The sequence below is a fragment of the Euprymna scolopes genome, chromosome 19, assembly GCF_053919585.1.
Source record: "Euprymna scolopes isolate OS-2025 chromosome 19, ASM5391958v1, whole genome shotgun sequence".
In the NCBI taxonomy this organism is placed as follows: domain Eukaryota; kingdom Metazoa; phylum Mollusca; class Cephalopoda; order Sepiida; family Sepiolidae; genus Euprymna; species Euprymna scolopes.
The window spans coordinates 102,462,754-102,478,362 of record NC_136500.1 but is presented as its reverse complement, the minus strand read 5'-3'; the positions used below and the strand labels follow the sequence as shown (position 1 = coordinate 102,478,362).

Genomic DNA, 15,609 nt, shown 5'->3' with positions numbered 1-15,609 from the left:
AAATAACAGATTTTAATATAAAACTCATAAGCATATGTTCATGTTACACTCATATAAAAGCCATACACATCTGAGCAGCATCTTGGTTTCTAACACTTTTGGCAAATAGCAAACTGAATTCTGAACAGGAGCGATAGCTTTATCCCAACTATCATCAATTGACCTGAGGTAATCTTGTCAGCATCAGATAAAGCCAAACTTTGTCGAGAACTTTGAAACTAATTCTACCCGTTACGACCAAGGCTTCCAACCTCCTGTATTTCCTTGTATATCAGAAAACACACTTTGCGACATACAAATATCTGTACGTGATGTTGCCAAGCTAATCAAAAACCTTGATTAGAATCAAGGTTTTTGTATATATACATACATATATTTTAATATAACACACTTACACACATTTTCATATAAAACATATACACATATACTCATATAAATCTCACACATACATTTTCATATAAAATTCATACACACATTTTCAAATGACATCCAAACACACATTTTCATACAAAACACACACACACTTCCACATAACACCCATCCTCACATTTCCATATGACACACAGACACATATTTCCATATAACACACATACACACATGTTCATTAAGTACACACCTTTTCATATGTCATACGTACACACATTTGCAAAAAATTTTAAAAGTTTCCTGCATTTTCATGATCCACATACAGCCACATTTTAAGAAGACAGATACTTTTTTCATAACAGATATTCTCATGAGGTAAACATGCACACATTTCATATACACATACACACATCATCATAATATACAGGGACATATTTTCATAGAATACACATTGACACATTTTCATAATGCACACATACACACATTTTTATAATGCACACAGACACACATTTCCATAATGCACACAGACACACATTTTCATAATGCACACAGACACACATTTTCATAATGAACACAGACACACATTTTTATAATGCACACAGACACACATTTTCATAATGCGCACATACAAACATTTTCATAATGCGCACATACAAACATTTTCATAATGCACACATACAAACATTTCCATAATGTGCACATACACACAATTTCATAATGCACACATACACACAATTTCATAATGCGCACATACACACAATTTCATAATGCGCACATACACACAATTTCATAATGCGCACATACACACAATTTCATAATGCGCACATACACACAATTTCATAATGCGCACATACACACAATTTCATAATGCGCACATACACACATTTTCATAATGCGCATATACACACATTTTCATAATGCACACATACACAAAATTTCATAATGCACACATACACACATTTTGATTAAGTGCACACACACACATTTTCATAAGACACACATACATACATTTTTATAATGCGCACATACACACATTTTCATAATGCACACATACACACATTTTCAGAATGCACACATACACACATTTTCATAATGCGCACATACAAACATTTTCATAATGGACACATACACACATTTTTATAATGCACACCTACACACATTTTCATAATGCACACATACACACATTTTCATAATACACACATAAACACATTTTCATAATACACAGATACACACATTTTCATAATGCACACATACAACAATTTCATAATGCATACATACAACAATTTCATAATGTGCACGTACACGCATTTTCATAATGCACACATACACACATTTTCATAATGCACACATACACACTTTCATAATGCACACATACAAACATCTTCATAATGTGCACATACAAACATTTTCATAATGCGCACATACACACAATTTCATAATACGCACATACACACATTTTTATAATACGCACATACACACATTTTTATAAAGCACATATCGACACATTTTCATAATGCACACATACACACATTTTCATAATGTGGACATACACACATTTTTATAGTGCACACATACACACAATTTCATAATGTGCACATACACACATTTTCATAATGCACACATACACACAATTTCATAATGCACACATACACACAATTTCATAATGCACACATACACACATTTTCATAATGCACACATACACACAATGTCATAATGCACACATACACACAATGTCATAATGTGCACATACACACATTTTCATAATGCACACATACACACAATTTCATAATGCACACATACACACATTTTCATAATGCACACATACACACAATTTCATGATGCGCACATACACACATTTTTATAATGTGCACACACACACACACACATTTTCATAATGCACACTTACACACAATTTCAGAATGCACACATACACACATTTTCATAATGTGCACACATACACACATTTTCATAAGACACACACACATTTTTATAATGCACATATACACACGATTTCAGAATTCACACATACACACATTTTCATAATGTGCACACATACACACATTTTCATAAGACACACACACATTTTCATAATATTTAATAATGCACACATACACACATTTTCATAATGCACACATACACACATTTTCATAATGTGCACGTACACACATTTTCATAATGTGCACATACACACATTTTCATAATGCGCACATATGTTATATAAGGTTCATTATTAGTATTATTGTTATTGTTCGTATTTCTTTTTGTTACTGTTATTGTTAGGTCTTATTTATAGTGAGAGTCTTAGAGAGAGATGTTGTTGTATCTTATGAAGAGAGATTGTTCGTGTTATGACGAGATTCATATTTATAAAATGTTCATTACTTAGAAGTGTAGATATGAAATGTAGAGTTCACATTGTAGTAATGAGATGTGTATGTCAAGACATTCTAAACACATGATATACAAAACATATAATAACAATTTTCACTTTACCTTTTGGTAGAATTACAACACAAAGACGACGTTTATAAAAACACATGATGGGTTTATTTCTTCTCACAACCGGCCGTGGTTTTCTGAGTCAAGAATTCAAAGCTTCACATTCTAAGTTTCAAAAGTGACCGTCTCGCTTCTAGACGTTCGAATCCATGTCTGGACTGTCGTCTGTCGTCCTCAGTCTCTCTCTTTCTCTCTCTCTCTCCCAGTTTCTCTTAAGTTTCTAACTATATCTAGAACTTCCCATTTTCCATGACGTCATACACATGTTAAAACATGTGTCTTCTTTCACGTGTTCTGGACATGCGTGTCCAAAACTTTTCCTTTGTTTACAAAAGGAATTTTAACCTATATTCCCAGTAACCTATTTTTCCAATATGTTAAAAACATGTTTATTAAATTATCTTGTATAGTTGCATTCCTCAATTGAATTTTTCATAACAGAATTGACAACGCACATTCTTTTCTTGAAACTATTTTATCTCTAAGCTAAACAATGGTTTGTTTTACATTCCATTTTCTAATTCTCTCCAGTAATCTATTTCTAAACCAAAATTACGAGGTTCGAATTTCGTCTATTCTATTTCATTTTAATTTTAACTAAATCTCTCTATTTTTATATTTACATGAAAAGGGGACAGCCCTTATCATGTAACACATACACACATTTTCATAATGCACACATAAACACATTTTCATAATGCGCACATACACACGTTTTCATAAGACACACATACACACATTTTCATAATGCACACATACACAGATTTTCATAATGTGCACATAAACACATTTTCATAATGCACACATACACACATTTTCATAATGCACACATACACACATTTTCATAATGGGTACATACACACATTTTCGTAATGCACACATACACACATTTTCATAATGCACACATACACACATTTTCATAATGCACACGTACACAGATTTTCATAATGTGCACATAAACAGATTTTCATAATGCACACATACACACATTTTCATAATGCACACATACACACATTTTCATAATGCATACATACACACCTTTTCCTAATGCACACATACACACATTTTCATAATGCACACATACACACATTTTCATAATGCGCACATACACACATTTTCATAATGCACACATACACACATTTTCATAATGCACACATACACACATTTTCATAATGCGCACATACACACATTTTCCTAATGCACACATACACACATTTTCATAATGCGCACATACACACATTTTCATAATGCACACATACACACATTTTCATAATGCACACATACACACATTTTCATAATGCACACATACACACATTTTCATAATGCGCACATACACACATTTTCATAATGCACACATACACACATTTTCATAATTCACACATACACACATTTTCATAATGCACACATACACACATTTTCATAATGCGCACATACACACAATTTCATAATGCACACATACACACATTTTCATAATGCACACATACACACCTTTTCCTAATGCACACATATACACATTTTCATAATGCACACATACACACATTTTCATAATGCACACATACACACATTTTCATAATGCACACATACACACATTTTCATAATGCGCACATACACACATTTTCATAATGCGCACATACACACATTTTCATAATGCACACATACACACATTTTCCTAATGCACACATACACACATTTTCATAATGGGTACATACACACATTTTCGTAATGCACACATACACACATTTTCATAATGCACACATACACACATTTTCATAATGCACACGTACACAGATTTTCATAATGTGCACATAAACACATTTTCATAATGCACACATACACACATTTTCATAATGCACACATACACACATTTTCATAATGCACACATACACACCTTTTCCTAATGCACACATACACACATTTTCATAATGCACACATACACACATTTTCATAATGCGCACATACACACATTTTCATAATGCACACATACACACATTTTCATAATGCACACATACACACATTTTCATAATGCGCACATACACACATTTTCATAATGCACACATACACACATTTTCATAATGCGCACATACACACATTTTCATAATGCACACATACACACATTTTCATAATGCACACATACACACATTTTCATAATGCACACATACACACATTTTCATAATGCGCACATACACACATTTTCATAATGCACACATACACACATTTTCATAATGCACACATACACACCTTTTCCTAATGCACACATACACACATTTTCATAATGCACACATACACACATTTTCATAATGCACACATACACACATTTTCATAATGCACACATACACACATTTTCATAATGCACACATACACACATTTTCATAATGCGCACATACACACATTTTCATAATGCGCACATACACACATTTTCATAATGCGCACATACACACATTTTCATAATGCACACATACACACATTTTCATAATGCACACATTTTCATAATGCACACATACACACATTTTCATAATGCACACATACACACATTTTCATAATGCACACATGTTGGATTGTGTAGTGGACTTTCGGTCAGCGTTCAAGTTGTGGATAACTTGACAAAGACTAAAGTTACTTCTCATGAAAGAGGAGAACTATTTATGGCACAATGGGAGATTCCATTGTGCACACATGGGCCAGTCTATTCCTTGGATTGTGATTGGCTGAATCACCTGATTGGATATACTTGTACATAAATACAAGCCCTCAGTCCAGCTCAATCTGATGTCTGTCTTGTGCATGAGCTGAACCCTTGGTAAGTGTTGCTGCTATTATTGTTGTTGTTGTTGTGTGTTATTGACTAACACAGTTCTTTTGATTATTCTACATCTCCCCTCTTCCCCCCCCCACGAGTAGGCTGGGTTGTGTGAGAGGTGTATCTCTCTTTTAGGCCTAGTTTGTTGTGTGGTAGTAACCTAGAAAGAGCTCGGGGAATCCTTGATCGAAAGCGTGGGGATATATGTGTGGTTTGTTGTTGGGGTTTGGTTGCTGTGTATGTGCTATTACAGGGAGATAGTGAGATATGCAAGAATGTAGTATCACTTGAGGGAATTGTTGGTCCTAGTGCTGCACTTGGTATTGGGGTTGGTGTAGGCTTAAGTTCGCATTTTCTGAGGAAACGGCGGTTCCTAAGTCTTTTGATTATTCTACAACACATACACACATTTTCATAATGCACACATACACACATTTTCATAATGCACACATACACACATTTTAATAATGCACACATACACACATTTTCATAATGCACACATACACACATTTTCATAATGGGTACATACACAGATTTTCATAATGTGCACATAAACACATTTTCATAATGCGCACATACACACATTTTCATAATGCGCACATATACACATTATCATAATGCACACATACACACATTTTTATAATGCACACATACACACATTTTCATAATGCGCATATATACACACATTTTCATAATGGATTCATACACACATTTTCATAATGTGCCATACACACATTTTCATAATGCACACATACACACATTTTCATAATGCACACACACACACATTTTCATAAGACACACATACGCCCATTTTCATAAGACACACATACGCCCATTTTCATAAGACACACATACGCCCATTTTCATAATGCACACATACACACATTTTCATAATTGGTACATACACACATTTTCATAATGCACACATACACACATTTTCATAATGTGCACATACACACATTTTCATAAGACACATATATACATATGTCCATCTCTGAAGTTCCTTTTTCAACATCACTACAAGCTGTTATTGATAGTATTTCAGCAAGAGACATCGTAATGGTTGCAGATGACTTCAACCTACCCTGGCTTCCCAAACCTAGAACATGGTGTTAATCTCTTCGCCGTGTGTCACCATTGCTTAAACATCAGTTGTCTCATCAACTTTGCTGCTGTAAACCAGATGACATTGTCAAGCACCAATTTCCAGCATTCACCGCGCTACTTAGTCCCTGGTACTCGATTGAGGGAATCACTTGTGACTAGATTGACCTTATTCTCGTCAGAACCCACTAAGCCTTAACTGTGCTGCCATTTTAACATATTCGCATGTATAATAATACATGAAACTGACATTGTAAATTCCCATTGTAGTGTTCCATATAATGCTATTCAACCCACCAAAGTATGCAAGAAACTGGTAACATGAAGGACTATGAAGACAGTATAAAAACTTCAATGTGTGAACAGAGCAAGATAACTATCAGTCTTGGGTATCATGAAAGATGGCAAATCGAGCAAATGTCTAGGTTGGAGGTCGTTGATTTTTAGCCAACTTGGACTGATGTTGACAACTGATCTCTATCTGTGTGAGCCAAAATCTGGTTGGAAGCATCCAACATGAAGTATCAAAATTTTCTCTCCACCATTTGATCTACAACTTGTGCACCAATTGGGCGAGGGCAGGTCTCATCATTCTGGAGCAGAAAGGGAGATAGAAGAGCTAGAACCTGATCAACATGAATTGAATCAATAAGTAAATACTGCAACCAACACCATCTGATCTGATTTCAAGCTTCAAAGTCTCCATGTGATGTGTGCCCAGCAATTCTATTGTCATTTGTAATCGACAAGCTCAATGGCAACAATTATGTAAGATTTTATGTCACCTTGCACACATATCTGAGAGTGTGCAGAGTTTACAGGTGCCATTTTGATCAGTCAGTGACATGTATAGATTGTATATCTTATCATGTAAAAAGGGCACTAGCCGATCCTCTTTGAAGCTGTTGGCCTCAATAAAAGGAGTGGCAAATGACCTAACAGTCTGATGGTGTTTCCTTTCTTGAACGGTAAGTTGTTATTATGGGATGCAACTTGCATCGACATGCATACACTGTTATTAATAACTGAACCAATGACAAACACTGATCATGTGACCATGTTCAAAAGGGCTGCAGTAAGTCAAAATATGTCAGATTTCTTGACAGATTTATATTCCAACTGATCATCATGGAAACTAATGGAGAGATTGGTCCCACCATATTGAACTTTCTCAACCTATCTATTAATACCACACAAGGGACCACTCTGAATTGCAATCAGTATTATCCAAGGAAATGCTTTCCGGTTGCCAAACCAGCTGAGCATCCAATCAAGTTTCTCAATGTCTTCGTATCTATTTATAAAAGCATTTTAAATTTGGTAGTTGAAGCTGGTTATTTAGAATAGGGCAACAACTATGTCAACGTTTACATTAACTTTTTAAAGTGTATAAAATTAAAAATATTTTAAATTACAAGAATTTCATGATGATTAAATTTGAATGTAAAAACAGGAACATCATTAAAATAATGCATTTTAATGATTTTACAATAAAAATGGCCTCCAATTATATCCGAACAATGTTGCTATGTAACATCAGTTTTACATGTCATTCTTATTTAAATTCATTTAAACATTTATATAATACTTTAAGTAGTTTTTTAAAAATCTGCTGATATTTTTACTTCAGAAAGTCAAATTTTTATATTTGTGCTGTTCTAAATGTAATTGGTTATCCTATTAAACTTTTACTTTTTTCCTTTTCAGCCACTGATAAAGTCGCTCTTCTCATTGGCAATGAAGACTACCGCAGTGAAAAAAAACTTACGGCACCTCAGAATGATGTGAAAATACTTTCACAGATTTTTAAGAGCTTGCATTTTAAAGTTCTCTCCCTTGTAAATCTTACTTTAAATGAAATGGAGTCAGCCATAATGAAGTTTATTGAAATGCTTGACAAAGGTGTCTATGGTGTATTCTACTATGCTGGCCATGGATTCGAAGTGAATGGTGATCCATATTCATACTTAACCCCCGTGGATGCACCAACTGGCTGTAACATCAAATCTTGTTTGCAGGCTGAGAAGATACAAGAACTGATGGTTTCTAAAAAACCAGCTATTTGCTGTTTAATACTTGACATCTGCCGTACAATGTAAGCTGAGGCTTTATACAATGATTTTATATATTGAATATACATTGTAGGTATTTTATATATTGCATATACATTGTAGGTATTTTATATACATTGTAGGTATGTTATATATTGAATATACATTGTAGGTATTTTATATATTGAATATGCATTGTAGGTATTTTATATATTGAATATACATTGTAGGTATTTAATATATTGAATATGCATTGTAGGTATTTTATATATTGAATATGCATTGTAGGTATTTTATATATTGAATATACATTGTAGGTATTTTATATATTGAATATACATTGTAGGTATTTTATATATTGAATATACATTGGAGGTATTTTATATATTGAATATACATTGTAGGTATTTTATATATTGAATATACATTGTAGGTATTTTATATATTGAATATACATTGTAGGTATTTTATATATTGAATATACATTGTAGGTATTTTATATATTGAATATACATTGTAGGTATTTTATATATTGAATATACATTGTAGGTATTTTATATATTGAATATACATTGGAGGTATTTTATATATTGAATATACATTGTGGGTATTTTATATATTGAATATACATTGGAGGTATTTTACATATTGAATATACATTGTAGGTATTTTATATATGGAATATACATTGTAGGTATTTTACATATTGAATATACATTATAGGTATTTTATATATTGAATATACATTGTAGGTATTTTATATATTGAATATACATTGTAGGTATTTTATATATTGAATATGCATTATAGGTATTATACATATTGAATATGCATTGTAGGTATTATACATATTGAATATACATTGTAGGTATTTTATATATTGAATATGCATTGTAGGTATTTTATATATTGAATATACATTGTAGGTATTTTACATATTGAATATACATTGTAGGTATTTTATATATTGAATATACATTGTAGGTATTATACATATTGAATATGCATTGTAGGTATTTTATATATTGAATATGCATTGTAGGTATTTTATATATTGAATATGCATTGTAGGTATTTTATATATTGAATATACATTGTAGGTATTTTACATATTGAATATGCATTGTAGGTATTTTATATATTGAATATACATTGTAGGTATTTTATATATTGAATATACATTGTAGGTATTTTACATATTGAATATACATTGTAGGTATTTTATATATTGAATATACATTGTAGGTATTTTACATATTGAATATACATTGTAGGTATTTTATATATTGAATATACATTGTAGGTATTATACATATTGAATATGCATTGTAGGTATTTTATATATTGAATATGCATTGTAGGTATTTTATATATTGAATATGCATTGTAGGTATTTTATATATTGAATATACATTGTAGGTATTTTATATATTGAATATGCATTGTAGGTATTTTACATATTGAATATGCATTGTAGGTATTTTATATATTGAATATACATTGTAGGTATTTTACATATTGAATATACATTGTAGGTATTTTACATATTGAATATACATTGTAGGTATTTTATATATTGAATATACATTGTAGGTATTTTATATATTGAATATACATTGTGGGTATTTTACATATTGAATATACATTGTAGGTATTTTATATATTGAATATACATTGTAGGTATTATACATATTGAATATGCATTGTAGGTATTTTATATATTGAATATGCATTGTAGGTATTTTATATATTGAATATGCATTGTAGGTATTTTATATATTGAATATACATTGTAGGTATTTTATATATTGAATATGCATTGTAGGTATTTTATATATTGAATACGCATTGTAGGTATTTTATATATTGAATATACATTGTAGGTATTTTATATATTGAATATACATTGTAGGTATTTTATATATTGAATAGACATTGTAGGTATTATACATATTGAATATGAATTGTAGGTATTTTATATATTGAATATGCATTGTAGGTATTTTATATATTGAATATGAATTGTAGGTATTTTATATATTGAATATGCATTGTAGGTATTTTATATATTGAATATGCATTGTAGGTATTTTATATATTGAATATGCATTGTAGGTATTTTATATATTGAATATACATTGTAGGTATGTTATATACTGAATATACATTGTAGGTATTTTACATATTGAATATACATTGTAGGTATTTTATATATTGAATATACATTGTAGGTATTTTATATATTGAATATACATTGTGGGTATTTTACATATTGAATATACATTGTAGGTATTTTATATATTGAATATACATTGTAGGTATTATACATATTGAATATGCATTGTAGGTATTTTATATATTGAATATGCATTGTAGGTATTTTATATATTGAATATGCATTGTAGGTATTTTATATATTGAATATACATTGTAGGTATTTTATATATTGAATATGCATTGTAGGTATTTTATATATTGAATACGCATTGTAGGTATTTTATATATTGAATATACATTGTAGGTATTTTATATATTGAATATACATTGTAGGTATTTTATATATTGAATAGACATTGTAGGTATTATACATATTGAATATGCATTGTAGGTATTTTATATATTGAATATGCATTGTAGGTATTTTATATATTGAATATGAATTGTAGGTATTTTATATATTGAATATGCATTGTAGGTATTTTATATATTGAATATGAATTGTAGGTATTTTATATATTGAATATGCATTGTAGGTATTTTATATATTAAATATACATTGTAGGTATTTTATATATTGAATATACATTGTAGGTATTTTATATATTGAATATACATTGGAGGTATTTTATATATTGAATATACATTGTAGGTATTTTATATATTAAATATACATTGTAGGTATATTATATATTGAATATACATTGTAGGAATTTTATATATTGAATATGCATTGTAGGTATTTTATATATTGAATATGCATTATTATACATATTGAATATACATTGTAGGTATTTTATATATTGAATATACATTGTAGGTATTTTATATATTGAATATACATTGTAGGTATTTTATATATTGAATATACATTGTAGGTATTTTATATATTGAATATACATTGGAGGTATTTTATATATTGAATATACATTGTAGGTATTTTATATATTAAATATACATTGTAGGTATATTATATATTGAATATACATTGTAGGTATTTTATATATTGAATATGCATTGTAGGTATTTTATATATTGAATATGCATATTGAATATACATTGTAGGTATTTTATATATTGAATATACATTGTAGGTATTTTATATATTGAATATACATTGTAGGTATTTTATATATTGAATATACATTGTAGGTATTTTATATATTAAATATACATTGTAGGTATATTATATATTGAATATACATTGTAGGTATTTTATATATTGAATATGCATTGTAGGTATTTTATATATTGAATATGCATTATTATACATATTGAATATACATTGTAGGTATTTTATATATTAAATATACATTGTAGGTATTTTATATATTGAATATACATTGTAGGTATTTTATATATTGAATATACATTGGAGGTATTTTATATATTGAATATACATTGGAGGTATTTTATATATTGAATATACATTGTAGGTATTTTATATATTGAATATACATTGTAGGTATATTATATATTGAATATACATTGTAGGTATTTTATATATTGAAAAACATTGTAGGTATTTTATATATTGAATATGCATTATTATACATATTGAATATACATTGTAGGTATTTTATATATTGAATATACATTGTAGGTATTTTATATAAAACATGTAAAGTTAATTGCCATTAAAAATGAAAAAATTGTTTGCATGACAAATTCTAAAACAATATAGGAACATGTTTGTTCATTTATCAAATGCCATTATTATTAGTGCATGATAAAACTGCTATTTTGACAGAAGAATTTATACTCTTTTGAATATTTTATTAAAATATGACATTACGTGTAAAAATATTTTATTAAAATCTTAAAGACGTTACTTGTAAAAATATTTTTATTTAAATCTTAAAGACATTACTTGTAAAAATCTATATAATTATAAAACTCAGATGACCTTGTAACGCATGTTGTAACCCAACATCCGGTTTACGACTTCCGGTTGTGCATGCATACATAAACATAAACCCATAACAGCGTAAACAAATAAACACAAATTGCTAAAATTTACAGAATTTGACCTGTGCACTGAAATATTAATGTTATTATTTAGAAATTATTATTTAACATGGGAAGGGTGGGGATGTTTTGCAACTATTCTGTATTACAACCATACTGGCACAATTTTCTTACAAATAAATCAACTTTGACCTGTTGACTGCGTATGTTTTCAGCATCCTAATTGTTGTTTTTTTGTGTTTAAATTATTCATATAAGCAATTGTTAATACTTTCTGCATTTTTTTTACATCGTTCATTTCCATATTACGTTTAAGTTATTTTAACGCAATTTTCTTACAAATAAATCTACTTTAACCCGTTTACAACGATCAGAGCATTTTGCAACGTATTGTTTTACTGTGTACATTTTCAGCGTTCCAATTGTTTTGTTTTTTTGTGTTTAAATTAAACGATATATCAAAATTTAATTTAACTGTAAGTATTATGGTATCTGTTTAGTGCACATTTACCTATAAGTATGACAAATCACTTATAATTCAATGGCTGTATGTTTTTTTTTTAAATAAACAATTATAAATAGAACGACTCATAAAAATCTATATTCTTTTTTTATTTCAATATACTTTCATAGAAATGTTTCTGCTATGTCACAAAAAACTATTTTCTTTACGTCATAAGTGGCACACTCATACATTAATTCCATAGCTAATGTAACATACTGACCCAACGGGTCACGGGTAGTCTAGTATTTTATGCAAATCTTAAAGAAATTACCTGTAAAAATATTTTATTAAAATCTTAAAGTACTCATCTTTTCTTCACATTTTTGCAGCTGAGAAAATAAAAACCCTTCTAAGATGTTTGTATAGTCAGTACTTTTATTCTCATCATGAATAACACAATTTTATGCGTTTACTTCTTAGACAACAAAGCAACATGCACCAATCTCGACCCATCAAAGCTCCAGAAAATTCTGTCTACTTTTATGCTACGTAAGTATTTACTTTTCTTTTATTAATACTTTTTACTTGGGCTTCTTGAGTACGAAGAATACGTTTTCTCAGCATTTTTATCTGCTACTTTAATTCTAGATATTTAACTTACTAGGATGAAAATAAGTAACTTTGCATTCCCATCAGCAGTTATCATGTGATATTGACGAATTTCATTTCAACTTGTAATTTCTTGTTTATTTCTGGACCAATTTTTTAAATATGTATATGGTTGGAAAGAAAAAGAAAATATTTCCAAATATATATGTGTTTTTATTCATTAAATTAGTTTTTACAGCAAGTGAAAACTATATTTACTTAAAAGGACCGAAAATGCAAAAATATAAATATTTTATTAGAGATTCCAGTTTACACATTAGTCTGTTTTTCAAAATCAGTCAATCTTTATAAATATTCTTGTAATTGTACAACCAATCAAAACTTACCTTACATACAGGAAGTTGTATTTCTCTTTTTTTGACTAATACATTTACAGAAGTATTTTAAAAGGTATAATGTATATGATAAAAAGCCGAACTACTTATGAATAGAAGGTAATCTCAGAATTATTTTGATATATGTGAAATTTTAATATGTTATCAGAAAAGTTTGTGAATTCGTTTTGAACTCTTTTATTACTACTTATATAATCCTGGAAAATGGATATATATCGTTTGAAGTAGCTGAGTGGTCTTGCTTCAGTTAGAGTAAAAAATCACTGGAACTGGGTTCCATTATCACTTACTAGAATCTTGGGGAGTTCAAAATTACTAAAGTACCTTTATCGTCTTTGTTGCCAATTGATGTTTGCATTTAAAAATTTCTGGCTACTTTGTGAAATTATCCACTATCACCAAGCAACATGATTCATTTATGAGTCGATATGCAATCGAGTCCATGGGACATGCATCTTTAGCCATGGTTGAATTTTTACAGTAGATTCCTTGCTGCCAGATGTATCTGGTATGTCATAGAACAAGTGGCATAGTCAAGTTGAGTGTTCCTAGCCCTTGTGTACATTACAACATCTCTCCCAAATGTTTCTATAAGCCAGTATTTATGGCTTAACTAGCCAATCACAATATTGCAAGAGGAAACACCCAGATGTACTTATATTTATTATACATAATCTATGCATTTATATAAGAAAAATATTATAGACAAGATAAAATATATATTGGTGTTATATAAATTCATTTGTCAGTTCAATAAAGAGAAAATGTCAATAGGAAGGGGGATTATAAATGCTCTTTATACCTAGGTATTTTGAAGCGTTATGTTTTTCATTGTACTAATTTTTTTTTTTTGATAGACAATACTTAAAAAATTTAGATCTTACCACCCAAGGTCCCGATGTTGCCTTTTTTGTAATTTCGTTGCCATCATTATAGTTACAGCATTAAGAAAGCTAAATGTAATAAATTCCAAAAATGAAATTATAGTCAAATGTAGGCATAAAAGGGAATTTAAATATGGAAATCACTTAAATTCTACTGATAAACTTTCCCCCTTTTAAAAACTTATCTTTATTGGCTTCTTATTTCATTATACCTATATTATTCATTTCAAATAATTTACAATTCTACTCCTTCCTAAGAATAATCAGATATCCT

General features: G+C 29.4%; 1 protein-coding gene across 6 annotated transcripts in view; it reads left to right on the top strand.

The window, feature by feature from the left end:
• The window catches only part of LOC145239861 (mucosa-associated lymphoid tissue lymphoma translocation protein 1-like), a 754,570-nt gene that overhangs the window by 310,409 nt on the left and 428,552 nt on the right, over nt 1-15,609 (top strand). For all 6 annotated transcript variants that reach the window (XM_080103424.1, XM_080103426.1, XM_080103427.1 and 3 more), the window contains exons 10-11: nt 8,474-8,861; nt 13,928-13,996. In XM_080103424.1, the coding sequence (XP_079959550.1) occupies nt 8,474-8,861; nt 13,928-13,996 (457 nt within the window). The remainder of the gene's footprint in view (nt 1-8,473; nt 8,862-13,927; nt 13,997-15,609) is intronic.